This window comes from Petaurus breviceps, unplaced genomic scaffold (assembly GCF_028583685.1).
Source record: "Petaurus breviceps papuanus isolate PSGF00001 unplaced genomic scaffold, PetGlider_PUasm1.0 115, whole genome shotgun sequence".
Classification (NCBI taxonomy): Eukaryota; Metazoa; Chordata; class Mammalia; order Diprotodontia; family Petauridae; genus Petaurus; species Petaurus breviceps.
This window is the reverse complement of record NW_027185612.1, coordinates 7,430,536-7,455,286: the sequence shown is the minus strand read 5'-3', so window position 1 is coordinate 7,455,286 and position 24,751 is coordinate 7,430,536. Positions and strand designations below refer to the sequence as shown.

General features: G+C 37.4%; 1 protein-coding gene across 2 annotated transcripts; it reads right to left on the bottom strand.

Moving 5' to 3' along the window:
* Window positions 1-4,236: 4,236 nt before the first annotated feature.
* Window positions 4,237-24,466, bottom strand: INSIG1 (insulin induced gene 1). Of its 2 annotated transcripts, none has more exons than XM_069084421.1 (6): window positions 24,323-24,466; window positions 22,518-22,955; window positions 19,460-19,584; window positions 16,586-16,752; window positions 16,073-16,172; window positions 4,237-6,287 (listed from the first exon to the last, which is right to left on the bottom strand). In XM_069084421.1, exons 2-6 carry the CDS (start codon window positions 22,921-22,923, stop codon window positions 6,258-6,260), a joined length of 828 nt encoding a protein of 275 aa, XP_068940522.1. In that variant the 5' UTR covers window positions 22,924-22,955; window positions 24,323-24,466; the 3' UTR covers window positions 4,237-6,257. The 2 variants fall into 2 exon arrangements, with proteins under 2 accessions (XP_068940522.1, XP_068940514.1); XM_069084413.1 differs by having other exon boundaries at window positions 24,074-24,431.
* Between the last annotated feature and the right edge of the window lie 285 nt (window positions 24,467-24,751).

The following is a 24,751-nucleotide window of genomic DNA, read 5'->3' as shown; positions in this document are numbered from 1 at the left end:
TCTCTGGAGCCCTAGTTTTGACCTGTTTACTCTTAATAAGACACAAATAAACTAACAAGTTTGCTTATCTGATTTCCCAGTTCTCAGCTGATTAGGAAGTGACAATAAAAAAAAGGAATGGGAATAGTAAAGACAGGGACAATGACAGAGGGAAGAAATGGCAAATACCCCTAGTGCTACACATTTTTTGGTTTTGTTCTTGCTTTTAATAGTTTTGTGTGTGTGTGTGTTTTCTTTCACTTATCAAATACCTTTTCAAATAGCTCAGTAGCTTTTCAAAAGCTCCATCATTTTCTTTGAGGAATCCAATAATGAATAGATTTCCTGATAACCCTGAATTTATGTGTGTGTATCACACACATAACATAGATAAACTATTATACCATATGTGCTATATATGTGTGCATACACAACTACTTTGCTTTAGAAAGTAGAATAGTGTACAATACATTTTAGGAAAAGTTCCACTAAAATGTTTTTTTTCAAAGTTAAAATTTGGTGTTAACAGGAGTAAGAAGGCTTTAATTATGTGGGAAATTCACTCAGGCAGACCACAATTCCCCCTTGATGATAATGAGGTCACTCTCCTGATGTTGGAACAACAGCATCATCTGAATGAATGGAAATGGCATCATCTAGATGAATGCACTGGGCATCAAGGTGGTGCAGGGGATACAGTACTGGGCCTGGAGTTAGGAAGACCTAAATTCAAATCTGACCTCAGAGACATCATAGTTGTATGACCCTGGGCTAGTCACTTAACTCTGTTTGCCTCAGTTTCCTTATCTGTAAAATGAGGTGGAGAAGGGAACGACAAACTGCCCAAGTATCTTTGCCAAGAAAACCCCACATGGGGTCATGAAGAGTCATACATGACTGAAAAACAACTGAACAACAGTAACAAATCTAAGTATTATTCTGGGAGGTGGTGGTGGAGGAATTAATCTGTAGGCTTTTAGGATCTTGTGAGATGCAGAATGATTTGTGAGCTAAGTAACCTGGAGACTCACAGCTCTGAATTGTAACTTCGGCTCTCACACTTCCTCCCCTCATATCCTTGTAACTTAGATGGTTCTGAAATTTGTCTAGGGCTAGGAATAGGGCTGGACTTGGGATTTCATTTGCATCAGGAACTCCCTCTGCCTATGCAGGTCGGCCCCTTCTCAGCAACTAGTCTTGACTGTGGGCAACTAGTTAAAAATAACAAAGCCAGAATAATGTCATGTCAGGCCACGTCACTAGGACCAAACCCAGAGGAACCAGGCAAATTGTGCTAATGTTTTGCCTTTGAGTGCTTTGTCATGAATTGAAATTGCAACTACCCCAAACAAAATGCTACCCTAATAAATTGCTTCTTCATGAAAAAGAAAATGGAGGTGGAAATAAAAGGACCTTTGTAAAGCTTGATATAACTGAATTTGTATATAAAGTTCTCTCGCTGAACAAAATATCATATTTGGGTATTGGGAAAAAAAACATTTTGCAAATGTTGCAGAGAACTATGTTCACTATGCTCTGCCTTGGAGCCAGAAGGGCTTATGAGAGATCATCCATTCCTATTGTATTCAGGGATCTACACAGAATCTCTCCGGTGGTTAAATTAATACTTATAACCTCCCTTTCTACCCCCCCAAGCAAGATGGCAGATTAGTGCATAGAGCCTGCTTCATAATTCACAGGATAATGTATGCAATAGCAGGCAAGGCTGCATTTAATAACATCTTTTCTATTAACATTTTACTACATTAATAATCTCTGCTCAGAGAATATCCTAAGCTCGAACCTTATATGCTAAATAGCTACCACATTACAAAAAGATGATCTAAATCTACAATGAGATGAAACTTCTTAGAAAATTATCCTTTTAGGGAGAGGCTATTTGAACATTCAAATTAAAAAAGGCAAAATTAAGTTGAAATTGGTTCACTTCCCTAGTGAACCAAGTCCCTTTAAACCAGCAGTTTTCTGTTGAAGTCTGTGATTCCGAGTACAGGACAGATCAAATGTCAGCTGTACTCGATGGCTCCTGATAGCAGCCAATGTCAATGAAGATGTTCTTAAAGTAGATCAGTTCCTGGCATAGGTCAAGTTGAAAAACCACCTACTTTATGTACAAATATAGAATGGCATTGTTAGCTGCTCCTTTGCCCTTATTTATTCTGTTACTTTTATGTGAATAAAGAGAAATATACAAGAGAAAATATTTGGCAAGTTACTCCGTGTTAATGGCATAGTATAATCCAATTGCTTGTAGACCAAAAACCTTCAGGAAATATTCCACCTCTAAATGTCATTCAAAAATGTTACTTTAGATTAGTGGGGACATATGTTAGGTTGTCACTGACAGATCCACACAGGTTGGGTAGGTCAAATTTCGGTATCACTGATATGAAATACTTTTTCTATTATCAGCTCTTAGCTATTTTTGCACATAAGGATGCACTGTCGTTATTTTATTATGTATAGCAGTGACCCATTTGTTTGGTGGGATTGTAGTATTTCGTTTTTTGGGCTGTGTCCAGGTTAAGGCATTTTTGTGACTGGACAACTTTATACACAGCCTCTTTTTAACCCAACAGAGGCATTTGGTTGACAAATTATCATTTCAGTTCTTTTACCTGTTTCACAAGATACATGGCTACTTCCCTTGGAAATAATCACTACCGGAACTGCAGACCATCTGTGATAAAGCACCTGCAGAGAGCAGACAAAAAGAAACGAGCTAAACCCCAACAATGCCTTCTGCTGGAATAAGAGCTTTCCCAAAACAAAACAGGGCATTTCATCTTAGTAGACTCAATACATTGAGGGAAAATAAAGGAAAATTAGGGATCAAATAAACTGTTGTTCTGTGTACTAAAAAAAAAAAATCATACACCCTATTTTCTCTTTGCTTTATAATAACAATGCAAACTTCCCAATGATCCTCTCCTTTCCAGAACTGTTAGAAACTTTCCGGTGTTAATAAACTGATTTTTTCAGGTCAGGATCCCCTTGTTCACATAATCCCTGGGTGATAATTTGGGAGGCTTTTAGAGCTTTATTCAAAATAAAAGGCACCATAAGGCCTTGACAGTGGAAATATAATATATAAAGCCTGGGAGTCATCAAGATTCGAGTTCTATGAATTTACATGTGTTCCACTATTGTGTGGACAGTTTACAGCTTCCTGTTTAGTCTACCAAGCAATAGAAACCTACCTGACCTGTTTGCCAGTAGAAGAATCAAATGATTTTCAGTGACACACAGGGAATTGGTGCCACCAGACTCGGGCAAAATTACAAAGCCTAAATTTGTACCCTCCCACCTCAATGCTTTTTTCTTTGGCCCTTCTGAGTTATCTCCTTGCCTATGGCTACACAATGAGTCCCAACAGGTAATTGACAATTCCAAACTACACCCTTTTCTCCTGGGCAAATAATCCTTAAGGACTACTACACTTAAAATTTTTATTTTTAAAATCAGATATTAAACAAATAAATACTTGAAGATGGGGAGGACAAAATACACTGCCAAACTTTTGGTCCAAGAATCTGCTCATTTTAAGATCATTAGTTTTTTAAATTGATTTCTGTCTTTCAATGGATCAAAATCTTTTTTCTTTTTTTGGCCTTTTTGGGAGGGCAACTGGGGTTAAGTAACTTGCCCAAGATTACACTGCTAGTTGTGTGTGTGTGTGTATGTTAAGTGTCTTGAGGCCACAACTGAACTCGGGTCCTCCTGATTCCTGGGCCGGCACTTTACTCACTGTAAGCCACCCCAACGGATCAAAATCTTAACAGGCCATTTGTTACATATTTTGTATTTTCTGTCCCATCTTCCCCCTCAATCCCAAAAGACTATTTAGGTGTATTTAACTACCAGTTCCTTTTAGTTATGGAAAAAAAGATTGTTTTCTTGTGTAGAGGGAAGGGGGAAAAGGGAAACATTTTATTTGTTTTGTCATGAGAAGGTAAATTGGATAATACCACACATTCTCCCCACCTTTATATTAGAAGGTAAATTAAGAGTATTCCTTGGGAACTCATTTCCTTCACTCTAGAATGAGGCAGAACTATACCTAATAATTGTTTTAACAAAGTGGTTATGTGTTGAAATTCAGTACCTACATTAGCAGGATCTACTACCTAGAAAATGATTCTATCTCCAATTCAGCATTTGACTTTATGAACAATCAAAGACACCTAAAAACAGGACCTTTTTCCCTTTAAAAAGAAAATTCCACAAGCACAATCATTGGTCTTAAACCTTTTAATAAGTTCTTGAAACAAGAGTAAAAAAAATGCAAAAAAAAAAAAACCAAAACAAACACCACACTTTTGAAAACTTCTGTATCAATGTGAATCTTCCTAAATATTCAAATTCAGAATAGTGCAAATTTTGTTCATAAATTTTTACAAACTCAGATCACTTTGGTTTGTTTACTTGCTACAAGTATTGGCAAAAACTGAACTTCAGATTCACATTTTGGCTGTATTAAATCTAGTAGGTACAGAATCATTTCCAGTTTAACTGAGAAAAATAAACACTTACTGCTTATGCATGATCAAGTATAAATTTATATATTCAATTACTGCATGTTTTTTGCTAATTACTTCTGGTTTTGAAAGGTATATCTATTTTGAAAACATTTTCACATCACTGTTCATTTTCAATTTTAGAATATTTATAAGGGATCCTTTACAAATTTAGAATCGCCCCACTTTTGCAACTTTCCTCTAAAGTAAATCAGTTACAGCTTTCTAGTTTTGCACCAAGAGCATTTATATTTTCCTCAAAAGAGAGAAAAAAAAGAGGACCACCACATAAATATATACACAAAAACCACATTCTTAGGCTATTTAGCCCAAGATTCCACTCTGTTGACTGGTGACATCGATTTAAAAGGACAACCAATTAATCAGATGTGAAAATCATCTTTAAGAAGATTTAAAACAAACCAAAAACATTTACATTGCATAATAAAAAAAAATCAATATGTGAGTAAAAATTAGAACTATACCATACCCACAAAACTGGAGTTTCTCAAAGGATTGGGGTTCAAATGGAAGGCACAACAATAAAATATCTTTTCTAGTGAAAGAAATTATTGCTGAATTTTGCCTCCATGCAGTACTGAAATGCTGAACCCTTCTGTTAACATCTCATATGAAAAAAAAAGAATAAATATTGAAGAGAATACAAGGCTCAGATTGGTTTTAATATACATTGCACTTTAAGTTTAAGACCCAATAGTTGCAAATTAGGTCTACTGTGGTCTATGCCATTAACTCAATACATTGTGCTCACCAATATAATTGATATTTAGAAACACCAAATGTTTAATGCAGTGACATATGCACTCTTCTTTTTACAAGGCAATCACAGATTGCAAATCCTATAGGGCTGTGAAAAAGTTGCAATCTCTATTCTATAGTAACAGAGAAATATAGAAATAATTTCGGCTCATTTAGAATGAAGCAAATGGCAGAGGATCTACAGTTACTGTTAGATGTCTACAGATCTCAGAAACAGAGGTGAAAATGTCAGCAACATACCACACTGTAAAACTGACACATTTCATTGCCATTTGTTTCCAGTAAGATTGTCTACGTAAAACTTCACCGTTAGGATAAAAAGTATAGTTGCTATACTGCTGATAAACATGAGTGTATGGGTGTGTATGTGCGCTATTGCAGCATTAAGATGAGGGCACAATTCCTGAAGCATTAAGTTAATGCTACAACCTGACATGGATCACCTCTATTTTTTTTTTTGAAACACAACCCTATTTTTAATCTTCTGGATAAATATTATTCCTATTACACCATACCTCACCTTTGTCAAGCACCATCAATTCTACCTCTTGGGCACAAATACAAAAGGAATAGTTTGCAATTTAATTTTAGTTCAAGGCTTTGAAATATGGCAACTATTTCAATAACTTAAATCAAATCTAATACTTGAAGTTCCCTAACACAATTTAGCATTAAATCCTTTCAGGGCACAGCCAGGTACAAATGCTTATGCAGTAAATCGAGGTAAGATTTCAAGATAAGCAGTTATTTTTCCACTTGGCTATTCTAAAACAGATTATTATTCCACCAACTTTAACCCCACCCCACCCCTACCCTTCTGGTCCTCCCCCAGATCATATGTGCAGTTGGCCCAATCTCTATAATAGATTCTTCGGGGTAAAAAAATCTTCAATCACAATTCAGTATCACAGGTTCTCTTCTCAACTTTGCTTCGATATTGGCATTGTGAGTCTGAAGACTTTAGTCACTATGTGGCTTTTCAGGGATACCCTGCAAAGAGAGAGACAGAGAGAGAAGATAATGAATATTATAGTATATGTCATATTTTTTTTACTTTGAAACACTGGTGATATGAACCAGATGCTCTGCTGACTTTTTTTAAACATATATATAAAAAAACCAGATGAATGATAAAATTGATGATCTAAAGTTAGTATTAAAAGTCTGATTATGCATATATTTATATAGAAACAATATTCCAAGTCAACAAGGAATATACATACCATTGAACACAGCGTGTGTGGCACTCTTAAAAACTACTTCCCCGAGGGGGCAGCTAGGTGGTGCAGTGAATAGAGCACTGGCCCTGGAGTCAGGAGGACCTGAGATCAAATCCAGCCTCAGACACTTAACACACTTACCAGCCATGTGACCTTGGGCAAGTCACTTAACCCCAGTTGCCCTCCAAAAAGCAAAAAAAAAAAAAAAGATTCTTTAGGGGCAGCTAGATGGCACAGTGAATCGAGCACCGGCCCTGGAGTCAGGAGGACCTGAGTTCAAATCCGGCCTCAGACACTTAACACACTTACTAGCTGTGTGACTTTGGGCAAGTCACTTAATCCCAATTGCCCTCCAAAAAAAAAAAGCAAAAATAAAAACCACTTCCCTGGTTAAACATTTCAAGGAAATACATGTTAGAACCAGTTTATTCACTTGTGGTGAAGTGAGATTTCTGATAGTTTATTACTAATATGATGCTTGTCATTCCTCTCACCAGGTGAATGAAGCAGTATTATGAAAGAGGATTAGTTTTATTCAAACTACTTTATATATTTGTACTTAAGGAGAACAAAGGACTCAATGTTAAAGATAACATTTCCTGGAGAATCACCTCTTCAACTGTATCGGAATGTTAGTAATATCAAGGAACATTGGGATGGTAATTCAAGAACTTTTGCCTGTTGTTGACTGTTTTAGAAGTACAGATAAGACACTCTAGTGAGAACAAGAACCATATAAGGTATAATACTGCACTACAAATTGATAAGCCAGAGGATCATATGTAAATCTACACAAAGGAAATCCTATAGAAAGGGATCAGATTCATCAGCAACTTAGAACTGTAAGTGGTCACTAAATTCAAGTAACCTTACATCAATGGAAAAAGGATTGTGCATGTTTTGTGGGAATCACATGAATACATCAACTTAAAAGTCTTCAGAAAAGCAATAATGTCCAAAAATTATAAAATAGGCCTCACAATTGGTTTCTTAAAGTTTCATCAGCATCACCTAAAGACTGCACAATGGAGCGGCTAGGTGGAGCAGTGAATAGAGCACCCACCCTGGAGTCAGGAGGACCCAAGTTGCAATCCGGCCTCAGATACTTTACATTTACTAGCAGTGTGACCTTGGGCAAGTCACAACCCCAACTAACTGCCCCCCCCCCCCCCCAAAAGACTGCACATTAACTGGAATAAGCTATCATTACACAATCCACTAGCAGAGAACTGATGATTTGTGGCCATCCCACATGCCTAGAATTCACTCCTCCTCACTTTTCCCTTAAGAGTCCCTGTCTTCCTTGAGGATAAAATCTTTCTTGACCTCCAACACCACTCCCACCCCACCCCCATCAATTGCTAGTGGCCCTTCCTTCCAAATTACCTTGTATTTAGCTGCTGTGTATAGGTCTGAACATATTAATTTTATACTTATGATACTGTACAAATTTTCATTATGTACTTGATTATCTCCCTCATTAGAACATTAGTTCCTTGTGAGGAGAGTGTTTCATTCCTTGTACTTTTATCCCTAGTACAGTGCCTGGCATATAGAAGGTGCTAAACAGATTCTTGTTGATTAATTAATGCCGTTCTTTTTTGGCAAGATGGGTTCAAAGAAGGAATGACAGAAAGACATTTTAGCTGATCCTGTAAGAAATTCTATATAGACAACTGAAACACAATTTTAGGTAACATAGTATCACTGTGGAATGGCTCACCAATAAAAGACAAACAAAATTAGCCACTAACAATCAGAGATGAACAGATTATAGCCATTTACGGTTTTGAACCATAACTCAGAACAGGCTTTACAGAAATGGCTATAACCTTAAAAGAAAGAAGTCTTCATGTATACAATGTTGAAAAGACTTTGGGTTACAGTATCAGTCCTTTCTGCCAATCCACAAATAAAAAAAAGAAGTGTAAACCTTATCTCTGAAAACAAAGACAGTGGTAAGGGGGTGAAGCAGGAAAAAAAAAAAACATGGGAAACCAGCTGAACCCATACTGTAATTGACACCAACTTCTAGCTACTAGATATTCATTCTCTAGTACTATCCCTTATGCCACCTATAAGGATTAACAGAAAAAAAGAATCCATCCACACACAATGGAGAGGAATTGGAATTTCAGAACTTTATAAGAACCAAGAAAAAGAGGGAGGTTGAACCCACTGGAGAAAATCACTAACATGAAATTGGTCTTGCCTTGGGTTCCTCTAGTTTTTTTTCTATTAAATCTCTCTGCAAACTAGCTGAGTCACTAATATTTCTTTAATCTTTTTTCCCTTATTTTCCTTACTGCTGTCCAGTCCACTCTAAAAGTCCTATTTGTTTTAAAAGGTATCTATCTTAGAGCTAATTTTCAGTTATTTCTATTATATTAATAAGTTAGAACTGTTTTACCTAATGACATGTATGAAACTGAATTAGAGAATAAACAGAAAGATATCTTGGGACAAAGAACACATGATGTTTGTAAACAATTCACAGAGTCAACCTAAATTAATGGAAATCAAATATATTCCATTCACTATTACTAATTCTGGTATGAGTTCATGAAATGAATGACCCTACACATTTTAGGGAAAGGTGGTAAAATTCTGTATTTTGTTTTAATACAAGTAGAATAACTAACTTTTATTCTTCAGCAATAAAAAAGCTAAAAAGAGTTCAGAGTTAATTTTCCTGATGTTTTTTCCCTCTTCAGAGACAAACTATAGGCAATGACTTAAGTGATCCAATACTTTCTGTATTGTCAAGAAAATATACTTAAAATTTTTAGTTTTAGGACATTATTTTAATTGTATCCCCTACGCCTATGTTTTGTTCAAAGAAAAATATTCTCAAAATATGTAATGTGTCCTCAAAATTATTAGCAATAATTCATATCAATCATAAATACTAAAAACCTTTAAGATTTCATTGAGTATTTGGGTAAAAAAAATTGGATTTTTTTTTTAAATTTAGCTTATTGTCCTTTCCAGAACGGGATTTTGCTCCAGGTAATCCTGGCTGTATCTTATGTAGCACCAGGACAAGAAATGCTACTCCATTATTAGTTCAAGTCTAAAGCATCTAAGTCACTAAAGGTCACAGTCAAACACACAAGGACTTGGGTCTGAAGCTATAATTGCCTGGATTTTTCTTCTGTAGTTATGGGTTTTCCCAACTTCTCATATGTCAATAATTTTCCTGAAGCCCTAAGAGTTTTTCCTGTTTAGAACAAAAATATTATGATTAAAAAATTATACAGTATATTTTTGCACTTTATAAATGTACCCACTGAAGTACATATGCATATATATCATAGTTTACTATGCAAACCTTAATTATAAATGGATTTTTTAGCCTCTGAAATACCTAAAAACGAAAAACAATTATTAATTTTGCACACTTCCAATTCTGTCCTCTTAAAAATAATATAATTTGGAGTACATTAATGTACTGTTGGTATTTTGAATTGATTCAACCATTCTGGAGAGAATTTGAAAATATGCCCAAAGGGTTATAAAATAAAGCATATAGCCTTTGGCCCAGCAATACTAGAGTTGTATTGTATTCCATATAGATCAAAGAAAAAGGAAAAGGTCCTATATGTTCAAAAATATTATAGCACCTCTTTTTGTGACAGCAAAGAATTGGCTACTGAAGGTATGCCCATCAATTAGGGAATGGCTAAACAATTTATGGCATATGAATGTAATGGAACACTATTATACTATAACAAACGATGAGTAGGATGGTTTCAGTAAAACCTGTTAAGATTTATATGAACTGATGCAAAGTGAAGAGCCAAGAGATCACTGTATATAGTAACAGCAATACTATACAATGATCAACTGTGAATTTAGCTGTTCTAGCAATATAATGATACAAGACAATTCTGAAAGATTATGGCAAAAAATGAAATCTACCTCCAGAGAAATAACTGATGGGAGTCTGAATGCAGATCAAAGCATACTTTTTAACACTTTATTTCACTTTTCCAACACGGCTGATACATATGTAACTGCATGAGTACACATACATAACCTATATCGAAGAGGAGGAGGAAGAAATCTGGAATTCAAAAATTATTAAAAAAAAAAGATGCTTAAATTTGTTTTTATATGTAATTGAGAAAAAAATCAAATAAAAACATTCTTTAAACAAAAAAATATCATTTTAGCTACATGTACTATAATCATCTTGGTGATCAAACAGTCTAAATTCGAGGAAACTCTGCTGTTGTTAACCTTAAGGAAAATGGCATGAAGGGGAGCTGTCATCACTTTAGTTAAAAGTCCAATGTTCCAATACCTAATATCTACCATAAAAAGCCAACCTTTTTATGAAAAAGGATTATCTATGACGATACATGGTTACTGAGTAGTAATTTGACAATCACCTTTATTCTTTGCTTTCTCTTAAGGATGCTAAAAGTACCATAATGTTCTCTTAACAAAAAATATATGTAAGACACTAAAAGTTCTTGACCTTAAGGTGATTAGAATCTAGGGGGGGAGAGGGGAGCTAGGTGGTACAGTGAATAGAGCACTGGCCCTTGGATTCAGGAGGACCTGAGTTCAAATCTGGCCTCAGACACTTAACAAAAAACTAGCTGCGTGACTTTGGGCAAGTCACTTAACCCCCAAGTGCCCTACCTTCCCCCCTCCAAAAAGCAAAAAAAAAAAAAATCTAGGTAGGTTGGTGAATACAGCACCCACATTGTAGTCAGGAGGACCTAGGCTCCAATATGGCCTCAGATACTTGACACTTACTAGTAGCATAACCCTGGGCAAGTCACTTAATACTATGGTCACACCAAGAGAAAAAAAAAGAATCTAGTTGTGGAGATAAGACATATCGTTATGGGTGTGGTAGAAGATAGGTCCATATAAGACTTGTGTTTCAGGTAGGGTGACAAGTGAAAATGTCAAACATTTGCCTTTACCTACTTCTAACATTCCTATTCTGCACTTATATTTATTATCTTCTGCATGTAGTCTTGTCCTCAACTATCTCTAATACAGCCCCTATTAGTCTCCCTTTTCAGACAGTATATTTACTTCTCTTTGGTCCTAATCAAGACTCAATCTATGAAACCTTTTCAAACAAACTCTCATCACTGCCCTTCCAGTCACAGGCTGGAAAACAGAATTACTAACAACTTTCAAATGGTGCTCTACCTACCTGGCTATCCAATATGACAAATGTACCATGAATAAGTAGCACATGAGGTACCAAGATAATTTTTCTAAGCAAGCCCAAGGGCTTCTAAATGAAACATGTCTAAATTTTGTCTTCTATTTTATTTAATTTCCTTTGATTCAAAATCCCAACTCAAATAAGTGCAAACCACCTTAATCTGTATGTGTATTGAATGTATGTGTGTAAGACCTGCGATTTCACTGGTATGGGTACCCCTCCCTCCACTGTCATAGATCACAACTTCTCTCCACATCAGCAGACAGCCTTTGTGAATTGCTGTGACTGAAAAAAAACCAGCACTCACTGAGCAACTTTCTAGTGATAAGTCCCTTCGAATATAGCAAGAACAATCCTCAGATATTAAATATGAATAATAGTCAAATGGGCCTTTAATGGAAGCCTTCCCAGATTGGCAAGAGTTGTCAGAATTTGTGTTCCACTAGGACAATCAAACTGTTCATACTCTTTCATCCAGTAATACCACTACCAAGTCTGTATCCCAAAGAGACAGCAAAAAAAAAAAAAGACCCACATGTACAAAAATATTTATAGCAGCTCTTTTTGAGGTGGTAAAGAATCGGAAATTTGAGGGAATTGGGGAATGGCTAAACAAGCTGATATATGAATGTAATAGAATACTATTGTGCTATAACTAATGGTGAGCAAGTGGATTTCAGAAAAACCTACAAAGATGTAAATCTTAAATGAATAGATGATGAGTGAAGTGAGCAGAATCAGGAGAACACTGTACACAGCAACACTGCAATGATCAACTATGATAGACTTAGCTCTTCTCAGTAATACAATGATCCAAGACAATTCCAAAAGACTCATGATGGAAAATGCTATATGCCTCCAGAGAAAGAACTGATGGGAAGTCTGAATGCAGATTAAAGCATACTATTTTCACCTTTTTTAATTTTTTCTTTCTCATGGTTTTTCCTTTTTGTTTTGATTCTTCTTTCACAACATGATATAGAAATATATTTAACATGATTGTACATGTACAGCCTATTGCTGTCTTGGGGAAAGGGGAGGGGAAGAAGGGAGGGAGAAAAATTTGGAATTCAAAATTTTACAAAAATGAATGTTGAAAACTATCTTTACATGTGAATCCAAGTAATTTTATGAGGTATTTTAAAAATTAATCATGCATTTGTACTTTAAGATCTTGATATACCTGATCTTGCAAACTGAGTTTGCAATTATCTGAATTAATAAAGGATCAATTATTTGAATAAAGGCTACCCAAATCGAGAAAAAAAAAAAGAATGTGTTCTCCTGGCTTAGCCTCTGAGAACCCAGGATAACTTCCTGTGATAGGTCTTTAACGGGGTGAAGCTACCATGTAAAAACATGTAATTATTCTTTCACTTAAAAAATATCCACTGATAGCTCACAGTGGTGTGGGGTGGGTTCTCGAAGATACGTCAACAGAGTGTGATCTTAGATTTCTGTATCTTAAACATCTATTATGTTTTGGAGCTTGATATTTTCTTCCTCTTTTCTAGGACAGGTAGCTGCAGCCCCTGGACCCTTACCTTCTCTATAAACAGCGCTCCTCCCCTTACATAATTGTCTATGTGAATGTGAGAATCCATTTCAGTCCTAAGGCAAGGCCAGGTCCTGGCATGAAGAGGTCTGCACGTAAGAAAGCATCACTTCCCCAACACTGAGTAAACAAGAACTTCCCTCAAATCTCTTCAGGTTCAGGCTTAAACTATTAAGATGAACTTTGTTCCTCAAAACTTTGTTAATGAAGGTATTCCAGTAAGAGACACCTCAAGTTCCTCTAATAACCCAAGGCTTTTGGACTAAAGGCATAATCTTCTCACTAAAGCTGTGCTATGTTTCCACTAATACTGTTGAGTACTTCACAAGGTCAAGTTCTGATGACTTTTTCCAATATTTCTTGTTAGGCTGGATATAAACAACCTTGATATTAAATAGTCAGAAAATGAATTTTATTGAAGTGGGTAAACAGAAGTGAGTGGGGAGGCTAGGTGGCGCAGTGAGTAGAGCACTGGCCCTAGAGTCAGGAGGAGCTGAGTTCAAATTCAGCCTCAGACACTTAACACTGACTAGCCATGTGACCTTGGACAAGTCACTTGACCCCAGTTAAGTTACTGCCTTCCCCCTCCAAAAAAAAAAAGAGAAGTGAATATATTGTGGTTATCTATTATATTTACTGCTATTAAATTAGGTGAGAATTTTCCAACTAATTTCTAATCCAAAAATTTCATTTCATCTAAGTTCCTTTGACCATAATTTTACCATCATGATTTTCTCACCCTATTGAGTTTATAACATCCCTTTTAATGCCTCTTTTACATTTTGTATTTCTACTGTCAACACCATCAGCCCATCATCATGCAGTGGAGAGTGGACAGTCAAAGAATCTGGGTTTGAATCCTACCTCTGCTCTTGATGTGTTGTGATCTTAGGCAAGTCACGTCCCCAATGGGCCACAATTTTTTCATCTTTGAAAAGGAGAGCCTGGACTAGATGACCTCTAAGGTTCCTTCCAGCCCTATATCTGTGATTCTATAAATATAAATTCTATAAATATTCTTAACTGTTCTCTTTCCCAGGTTATTGATGTGAATACCTCAAGAACTGGTGATTTCAGTGTGAGTACTTTTCCAGTCCCACTTCTAACAAATCATTACAAATTTTAACCCTTCAGAACCTTTTATGAGATTGCTTTTGAGTTGCTGGTTCAAAAATTAGCTAACGTCCAAACTCCTAGTGATGAGTCTCACAGAACTTAACTAGGATGTTACTTAGACAATGTAAATACAGCCCATTGATAGATCAAGATGCAACGTCATTTCATCTTGGTGTAATTTGCCAAAGCTTGTGTTCTCTCTTAGCATAGCTTTCAAGAACCCAGAATCACTTACATGCCTCTATGAGTCACTAGAGTAGGACTTTAGTTGAGGTCACCAAATTAATGGTCTTAAAATACTCTTGTTTGTTATCTTCCCACTCAAAACCCTTCAGTGGCTTCCTGTTATTACCTACACAAGATAACTAGTCTAGTATTCAAGGCCCTCCATAAATCTCTTCCTCTACAACCTCCTACTCTACCCACTAATCTAAATAAATCCTGCCTTCCAACTAAATGAATATATTCTTTAATCCCCAAGCACACTATGGGTAATCCTGCTTCCATGCCTTTGCTTTCATGGCTCCCTCTGTCATGGGTGTCCCTCCCAATTCCCTCTTCTCTATTTAATTCCTACCACTGCCTGAATCGATCACCTTAGCTCTGAATGACCAGTTAAGCTTTCAGGGCACTTACTCTGTAGTAATCATGTCTTATTTAACAACATCCTCTCTCCCTCCTTCTTAGATGTTTGAGTTACAAAGAATTAGAAGCCTTATACAGTGCTCTTGACCTATAAGGACAGTGGTTGGCTAAGTATTCAATACATACATTTTTTTAAAATGATGAATAACATTAGTCTAATCAAAATATTTACATTCCCTATCATCTGCTAATAGGCATCTTAGTATACTCAATTATGTTACAGGCTACCAGTAAATTCTCAACAAAAAAAAAAAATCTGAATCAATTGAATGCCACGTAGCAGTTTTAGAGAAATAAGAGAATATGTGATATTAAAGGACAAGAAGCTATCACAAGTCTAGAAAGATTGGCAATCACTGTCCTAATATTACAATTTACTGATAAAAACTATTAAAATGTTACAGTAGGTTAACAAACCCAAGCTGCCCAGTTATTCTGCTGTGCTTATATTTTTAATATTTGACTATCTTATAAAGTGTATACAATTTGAGATTTAATTTCTATTTAGTCTCCAATTCTGGTTGCATACAATATTCTAAATTCTTTCCTTAAGTTTTCTGAAAAAAAATTTCTACAAGTCAAAGGAATAGATCCTAAGGATCTTAGTATGCTAGAATATAAAATTATTTAATGACAAAAGATGGCTTTTTAATCTGAAAAGGCTGATTCAGAAATTGTTGATTCTAACTTTATACATGACATCATTAAATGTTGGGAAAACTCATTATACTCTCCTACACTAAGCTAATAACCTTAACTTCAAGAATTGTTGCTAGAGAATACTTTAAAAAATGTACCTATAAACACATAAATATATATGCATATATCTATGTATGTATGTATAGCTATCACTCAAATTGCAAGTCTCATTAAACTTTTTAATCAACAGGTCAGCAGAAGGCTGTACATCTAATGAACAGTAAAAGTAGTAAGTAAGAACAGCAAAAAACCTTTTCTTGAAGCTATAGGAAATAAAGGCAAGTCATCAGAATTTCTGTCTGGTTGAAATAAAAAAGTTTACAGACTACAAAATGATTTATCATACCATAGCCAGCTGTCGTCCTATGTTTCCTACTGTCACACCTCCTGAGAAAAAAATACATGGTAGCCAAGAACGGATATAAAGAAAATCAGGAGATGTATACCTAGAGCAAAAAAAAAAAAAGCATAATTTTAGTAAGTGACTTACATGTCAATTCCATTAAAGTTACAAAGAAAAAACTTAATTCAAATGAGTATGGAGGCAGACTTTTAAAAAAGTGAAGTTTCAATGAAGACCACACCTGATTCATTAGAGCCAAGCTTTCATGGCTGAACATCTCGTGAAAAACATGTTTCACTGCCCAAATATATTTCCGAATAACAACATATTATATATGTGAGAGATTCAGGAACAAGACAGAACATCTTTGTAGAACTTCATGCCACGTATATGATGTAAGTGAGATTAAGAAAAGCTCAGTTTAAGCACAAATAGCATATGAAACTAAAAAGCAAGTTTCAATACTCTAAAACACGAGTAGCTTTAAAAAGTCAAGCTTTAAAACAACATACTCACTGATAAACACCATTATATACGAGAAACTGAGTGATCAGAGTTGCTAGAAATGCTATTGTAATTCCAAGTCCAAGGCCACTTCTTGAACGATCAAAAGTCCACCAAAGGCCCAAAGACAGAGCTGCTAAAGTCAATGACAGCTGAACATTATTGGCAAAATCCAGTTTCTGATTATGTGGAAGTTAAGGAAAAGTTTAATGTTTATTTAACATTTAAGTGCAACTTTTTCGAAAACTACCTATATCACACATAGGTTTATGACCACAGACTCTAAAACTGAAAGGGAAACCACCTAATCCAACTTCCTTTTTAGATAAGGCAACTGAGATGAAGAGCTTCTCTTCATTTATTCAAATCCTGGGAGCAAACCTAGGCCCTTTTTGACTCCAAATCTAATACTAAGCTTCATTTTTGGGAAGTCGGGGGAGAATAACATTCATTGTGAAATTTTTCACCAACTACAAAAAAGTTCATCCATTTAATAGACTGAAAGGCTTTGTTGGATGCAGGGCTAATAATGAATATCATGACGTGAAATGCCTTAGTGATTACTGAGCCCAAAATTGTTTTTTTAAAGTTCTTTTCCTTATAAATGTGTTCATGTCTAATTCTGCTACAATGTTTCTATAATGTAGCAATAAACCTTAAAACTAAGTTATACGCAATGCTATTTTACTTTTCTACACAAATATCAAGTTAGAAATTATTATTTTAAGAACAGATCTAAATGAGTATTTTATGACACCTAGCAGGTATACACAGTTCAGAATAGGATTAAGGAATAATACTCATTCCAGAAATCTGTATGCACAGCAGTTGTATATAGTTTAAGACAGCATCACTAACAGGGACAAAATAGGCATTTTATTTATGAGACTCGTAAGATACAGAAAACAACTTTTTCTTGTAAGTAACATCTCATCACTGAAATGAGGGAGTTTTGATGGCACCTTTAAACTCAAAAATTCTGGAATAATCTAGTTACTAATTTGCCATGAAAAATCCATATCCTGGCTTGGCATTTCACAGGCAGGATTGAGCAGTGGCCAGAGCAGAGCGAGGATCTTCTGCCAGCCCACTGCACTTACTATGGGCACTTATTACTACACTTACTTGGGCAGGTAGATGGTGCAGTGAATAGAGTGCTGGACCTGGAGTCAGAAAGATCAGAGTTCAAATCCACTCTCAGACAGATGTTCTCCATTACATCATGTTGCCTTCCCAGTCTGAAAGTGTGTGTGTGTCTAAGAAAGATTTCTTAATGGATCCATTAAATCCAACTACATACTACATTTACAATGTGGATTTTAATTCACCCTCAATGAATAAATGAACTCACTGTGTAAACTTGGGCAAGTCACTTAACCTCTGTTTGCCCGAGTTTCTTCAACTGTAAAATAGGGATAAAAATAGTACCTATATATCCCAGGGTTGTTAAGAAAATCAACTAAGATAGCGATTGTAAAGCACTTAACATAACATAGTGCCTGGCACACAGTGAGTGCTATATGTTAGTTATTATTATAAACTATTATTATTGCTACCTACTACTACTTGTCAGCATAAAGGACAATTCTACCTTCAGTTCTCATTATTTCTCAAGAGTAAACATGAAATAAAATTATCAGAACTGGAAAATACTGAGAATATCTAGTCTAGGGGTGGGAAACCTACAGCCTTGAGGCCACATGAGGCCCTCTAGGTCCTTGGAAGCCTTTTGACTGAGTCCAAGTTTTACAGAACAAATCAAAAGGTCACATACCTAAGGACTTAGAGGGCTACATGTGGCCTCAAGGCTGCAGGTACCCCACCCCTGGAATAGTTATAAGATTATAAATTTACAATTAAAAGGGTCTAGGTCATGTAGTTCAACTGTTTCATTTTATAATGAGGAAACAGAGGCCCAAGAAGATTAAGTGATTTGTCTGAGATTACATAAAAAGTACCAGAGCAGAGACTGGAATCTTTATTTCTAGACTCGACAAATGTTCTTTTCACTTCCAATTCTGGAAGTGTACCTAAGAAAGACTTCTTCTTGGATCCATTAAATTCAACTGTATACTGCATCTACAATGTGGATTTAAAATTACTATAGAGGAATAAAAAATATATTGCATCATAGAAAAAAAGAGAAAAAACCCAAATGCTTTATTCCCTCAAATCTACCAAAGAATCTAATAACTGACACCCCCAAATCTAAAAAATTTTATTCAACTCAAGATAAACTAATCAACACATTTCAAAATAAAATATTCTAAATATATTAAATCAGTGGTGTCAAACTTACATAGAAATGGATTCCTGAGCACTGCATACTGACTTAGAAAATCACAACATTAACTATGTTGCATAATATTTTTGTTTAGTATTTCCCAATTACATTTTAATCTGGTTTCTCAGAACTCTTGAGTTTTGTGGGTCACTCTTGGCAAGTCTGACGTGTCTCTATTAAACTAATGTGTTAAAGTTTAGGATCATTAAAACTAGTTTTGCTAGAGATCACTTTGGAGGTTAAAATATATTGACAGAATCCAAAAACGCTAATATGGGGTCAGGGAAGATTTCCTTCAAAATAAGTCAAGTTTTCACACAAATAAACTGTCATGCAAGTATTTTTTGCACATTATTTCATATTTGAGAGATGATAAGAAACCAACGCTAGTAGAGCAGTTCTCTCATACAACCCATTTATACAGCCTGAAACCATATTTAGGAGACATGGATTAGATGATCTCTAAGGTTCCTTTCCAGTGCTAATATTCCATGTGGTAGCTTGTATTCACTGATTTATACAATCAGCTCAAAAAAAAGTAGCTCTGGGGGAAAAAACACCTCTCAAAATTATCTCACACATTCAGAACATTTCAAGGATACAGCACTTGCATGGTTAATACCAACAAAAACTGCTATGCAGCGCATTACACTGGCCCACTCTCTCTTAAATTTGTGAGGTTCTCCAAGGTGACTGTCAATACAGGGATAGAGCAAACCAACAACAGCTGTATGGAAAAAAAGAACACAGATTGTTAAAAACAGTTGTGCAGTATTACCCAAATAATTCCCTTTTTAGAAGTATTTGATTATGTTACAACTTAATTAGACTCTAAAATTCTAATCTAAACTGAAAAAAAACAAAAAAAACTAAAACAAAACCCCAAGAGAATAGCTGTTTCTGAAGAATTTTAAAAGATAATGCCATTTTGAAAGAAATAAATCACCGGATTAAGTTAAAAAGATGACTGAGCAGAAATGTGACTAGGAGGATCCAACGGAATTGTCCTGTACTCAAATTGTCACTCACTTCTAAAATTCTATGAACTATGACTATAAATGCAATAGGTCAGAGAAGGGACAGAGATCACTGCAGAGTAGCTATGGGAGACTTCATAGAATGTGAGACTTACAATTGGCCCTGAAGGATGGACAGGATTTGGATAAGTCAAGAGCTGGTTACATTTATTAGCTGTATGACCCTGGGCAGTCCTCTTGCCTGGCTGGGTTTCCAATGAGCGGTTTGAATCCACGTACCTTGAACTTCCTTTTAGGGGTTAAATTCTATCAAGATATTCCATGAACATGAAGAGCTGGGACAAATGCATATGTAGGGACTGAGTTCTGAATAGTTCAGGTTAAATATGGACTTTCGTTCAATTGTGTCTGACTCTTTATGGCCCCATTTGGGATTTTCTTGGCAAAATTCTCCATGGTCTGCCATTTCCTTCTTCAGCTCATTTTACAGATGAGAAAACTGAAGTAAAATTAGTTCAGTGATTTTCCCAGGGTCACACAGCTAGTAAGTGTCTGCGACCAGATTTGAATTCAAGAAAATGAGTCTTTCTGGCTCCAGGTCCAGTACTTTATCTATTGTACTATGCTAGCTGCCCAAAATATGTAAACAGGGCCAAAATTATATATGCCCCTGAAAGCTGAATGTAAGTTTAGACTTGGTGTGGTAAGAAAGCAGTTTAATTAAAAAGTATTATCGTTCTCTAACAGGGAAATTGCAAATATTTGGTAAAAAGTGAAAAATTTGTATATTTCATCAAGAGGATGGCATACACATAGGTATTTGGAAATACCAGGGTAACTGAATGACTTTCCTCACTTTTTAATTAGATATTTGGCATTATGCAATTGGCATTAATTATGACTCTAAATTGTCTCTAGCTTAACTGAATTCTGATTGATTTTAGTCTGACTTAAGTATAAACTTTTATATACTCCAGAAAGGTGAAAATGTGTTATAAAACATTTTTGCATTATGTTCTTGGTTCTAGATTTGTTCACGAGAAATTAACCACTGTTTCCCCTACCAAACATACAAAAAAAAAAACTGAGATATGAATGAGAAATTATGTTTTGGATTTTCTGGAATGTTACTACTACATTTATTGAAGGATAAGCCTTAGTTCTATTTCACCTCTAGTTTTTGGCTCGAAGTATATTCTCCTCATATGTTATATTTTCACATGTCTACAATGCTGAAATGTCAAATCTGGACTTATTCTTTTTTTTTTTTTTTGGAGGGGAGAGGGCAGGGCAATTGGGGTTAAGTGATTTGCCCAAGGTCACATGGCTAGTAAGTATTAAGAGTCTGAGGTTGGATTTGAACTCAGGTCCTCCTGACTCCAGGGCTGGTGTTCTATTCACTGTGCTGCCTAGTTGCCCCGGGATTATTCTCAAAGCACAAAAAAACCCACTTTTTATTTTTAAAAAGGTCAAGTTAAAGCAGTCACACAATGTTTAATTGTGTTCAGATAATCAGAAATTGAACTTTCCCCCCTTGAAAATATAACTAGAATACATGACATTCCATTTTTGCTTATTAAAGCACTCTACCTATGGTTTAAGATTCATCGTAACCTCCCCCCCATTTTATTTGTTCTCAGCAACACAACTCTCTCATGATAATTTTTAATTTCTGTTGCATTAAAAATGAATCATCCCTCACATAACTGGCATTGCAACTCTGGTCAAGTCCCTTAGCTTCTCAGGGTCCCCAAATAACTTTCATACACTATGTTATAGAGCCCATAATGCCATTCTGCCCTGATGGAGGTAGTTCCCTTGGATAGCTCCCTACTGCCAAAAAAAAATTAAGTCACTTATAGGGCTAAAAACAAATCCGTAAAAATACAGATGCAAAAATCAACCTAATCACAGAAACAAATGTTTTATTAAAAAAATAAGTTTTTAAATTGTTTCACTCATTTACCTAAGCATCTTTTTACTGCATCATTTGCTATGTATTTGTTAAAAAGATGTTAAGTTTAGTGGTTTTAATCAAAGGATAAAAAGACATCCATGTATTTATTTTACTAAGTCATGATACAGTTCTAGGAATAAGGCTTGGCTTTTGGCTGCAGTTGACTGGGCTATTTTGGCATAAGGAAATGCAGAAGTTCCTCCCCCAGCAACCTCCGTCCAAGCACATGTGACTGACTTGTTTTCAGTTCTCCAGCAGTGTAGCATGTTCACTCAGAGAACCAATAGCAATCAAGTATTGTGGCTCACCAGTTCTAATGCAGGCCAATCACAGGGCAGCTAGCTCCTGATGACACATGTCTGCTGCTGCACTAGAATCAAAGGTTGTCCTCAGGCTGCCTGAGGGAAGCAGGAAGAGGCCACATCATAAGTACCTATACAAGTATCTTATCTTCTTACCTCATCTCCATCCTTAGATTTCCTCAAACTTTGCCCCAGAAGCTCTTTAGACTAGCTCTTGAGGTGTGGAATTAATGTCATGCTGCCTTACTAAAAACCTATAATAATATGATTTCTTATTACGAAGTGTATCTCAACAGTGAGGTACAGTTTTACTAAGTAAAACTAGCATACGTTTCCCCCAAGTTATTTCTCCTGGGCAAAAGTTAACTAAGCTTGCCATCTTCATCCATTATTTGTTTATTTGGAGAGCTCTACTATTACTTACCAGCAGCTGTACCACAGCATGGAGGAACCCACCAGGCAGAGGAAAAGATTGTGGCAATAACTTCTTCTGGAAAAAGGGTGACATTCCTTTGTATCTGAAGCAAATTGAGGACCAGGGCTAGGAAGACACCAACTGCAAAAAGCACGACACTTCGCTGTACCAGATGATGGTGCCAACTGTTACTGGGGGCTCTACTGCTGTTACTCTTGGTGTTAGTGTTCCTGCTGTCTGTGGCTTCTGTGATGGCACCTCGACCCACCAGTACCAGTGAAGGACTGGAGGCTGAGGGATTTAACATGTCTCCCACTTTGTCAGTCAGTCTAGCAGGGCCAGCACTCAGGTTGTTTTTATGCCTCCCTCTGGTAGTACAAGAACAACTCCAGAAGTGTTCGTCTAATCTGGGCATCAGTCACCTCCCAAAGATCTTGGAAGAATCTCCTAAAAGAGAGTAGGGAAAAGTCAAACAGTCACATAAAGTCAGTTCCAAATAGGTAAAAATGACTTCAAGGCATCTGAAGCCATCTGGCCCTATGGACTAAGTCAGACTCAAGATGATATGCCCCAGAACAGATAGAAACTGGCTAGTGGACATAGCACTGGCTTGGATGATAAGGCTTTTCCCAAGCACTTGCAACTGATTCACTGTGGCACCAATGACCTCACCTCTTCCTTAGTTTCCTCTAGCTGAAAAATGGACATACAAAGTTACAAAAAGATCTACACTCACAGGCTGTTATGAAATCTAACGGGATCCCTAACAGGGTGCCTCAGAGGAGGGACTGTATAAACATTTGCAGGAGGGAACATACGCAAACTCCTTAGAACTCTCCCTCCTAGAAAAGTGCCGGCTGGAGAGCTCACTACCCCCTTCTCCAACGCTATTCTTTATAAACCAGCCAAACTTCTTTTAATCTACTTGTCTACAGCATTGCTAAAATAAAATTGTAAAAGCAAAGGCATTTCCAGATACCATGTCCAGCTGCCGTCAAACTTTGGGCAAACAACATCAGTTGACCAACCTTGCCATCCAAAAGCCCACTGGGCACCCATCAGGTCTATCAAGCCTTAGGAAAGGGGCATCTTTTTCCCAGATGGATTTAAAACATTAGAGTTTGCTTAGATCCATTCCATACAGGGCGCTTTCTTTTCTTTCCTTTTTTTTAAAACCTCAATAAGGTTTAAATGAGGTGCTTTTACTAGCCTCGAAAACCTTTCCCTACATCCCGCGGAGATTTGGGGGGCAGGAAGTCAAAGAGCATTTATTAAGCATCTACTTGCTACCTGCAAGGCTGGGGATAAAAAAAGCAAAGGAAAAATCCGTCCCTGCCTTCTAGGAGCTCTCCATCCAACGACCTACAAATAGCTGGGTCCGGACCTGACCGAGACCTCGGGCTCGGGGGGATGGGAGACAAAAGCCGCTGGAAGCCGACGGGCTCGGGGCGGGGGGAGGGAGGGGCCCCGCCCCGGGGTACCGGCCGAGGCCGGAGATGGGGGGCGCCGAGGCACCCACGACCCCCGAGGCCGCGGGGATGGCCCTCCCGCGGGGCCCGCCTTACCTGCTGGAAAGGCGCGGGACCAGAGGCCTGCTCAGCTGAAGAGGAGGAGGCCAAGGAGGAGGAAGAGGAAGAGGAGGAGGAGAAAGATGAGGACGACGACCAAGGATGGAGGCTGGATGAGCAGGAGGAAGAGGGCGAAGATTGCCGGCCAGATCTCCAAAGTTTCGCCTACAAGCGTCGGGCCAGTGCTAAAAGGTTTATATCGACACGCGCGAAGCCCCCGAATCACGTTACCAAGTCCCAACCTACCCGAAACCAACTCGGGCCCCTGCCACGGCCCCTCCCTCCCCGCGCTGACCGGGCGAGGGGGAGGGACCACTGCGGCGGCAGCAGCGGAGGCGGCGGCGGCGGCGGCGGCGGCGGCGGTGGCGGTGGCAGCGGGCACAACCACGGCTCAGGCGGCCTTCCCCCAGCTCGTCCTGCCCCGCCCCGCCCCGCCCCTCCCGGCTCCCGCTCCGCCCCCTCCTCTCCCAGCCGCCCTCCTCCCTCTGCCTCGGCCCAAGTCTGAGGCCACGCCTCCTTCTCCCCGCCAGGTAAACATTCGGTCTGGTGAGGCCGCCCCAGCCAATGGGAGGCAGGCGGCCCATATGACGTAGGGGACACACCACCCGCCTTTCCAACTGACAGATATGAACCTCTGGGGCGGGAGCGCAAGCTGCGGGCCCGGCGCTAGTGGCG

What these genes read in the sequence shown, in the direction of transcription:
- INSIG1 (XM_069084421.1), bottom strand. Translation starts at nt 22,923, where the DNA reads ATGCCCAGATTAGACGAACACTTCTGGAGTTGTTCTTGTACTACCAGA. An exon ending in GTATATAATGGTGTTTATCA is followed by an intron (nt 16,173 to 16,585) that starts GTGAGTATGTTG and finishes TTTTTGCTCTAG; the next exon opens with GTATACATCTCCTGATTTTC. An exon ending in TAGGACGACAGCTGGCTATG is followed by an intron (nt 6,288 to 16,072) that starts GTATGATAAATC and finishes CTCTCTTTGCAG; the next exon opens with GGTATCCCTGAAAAGCCACA.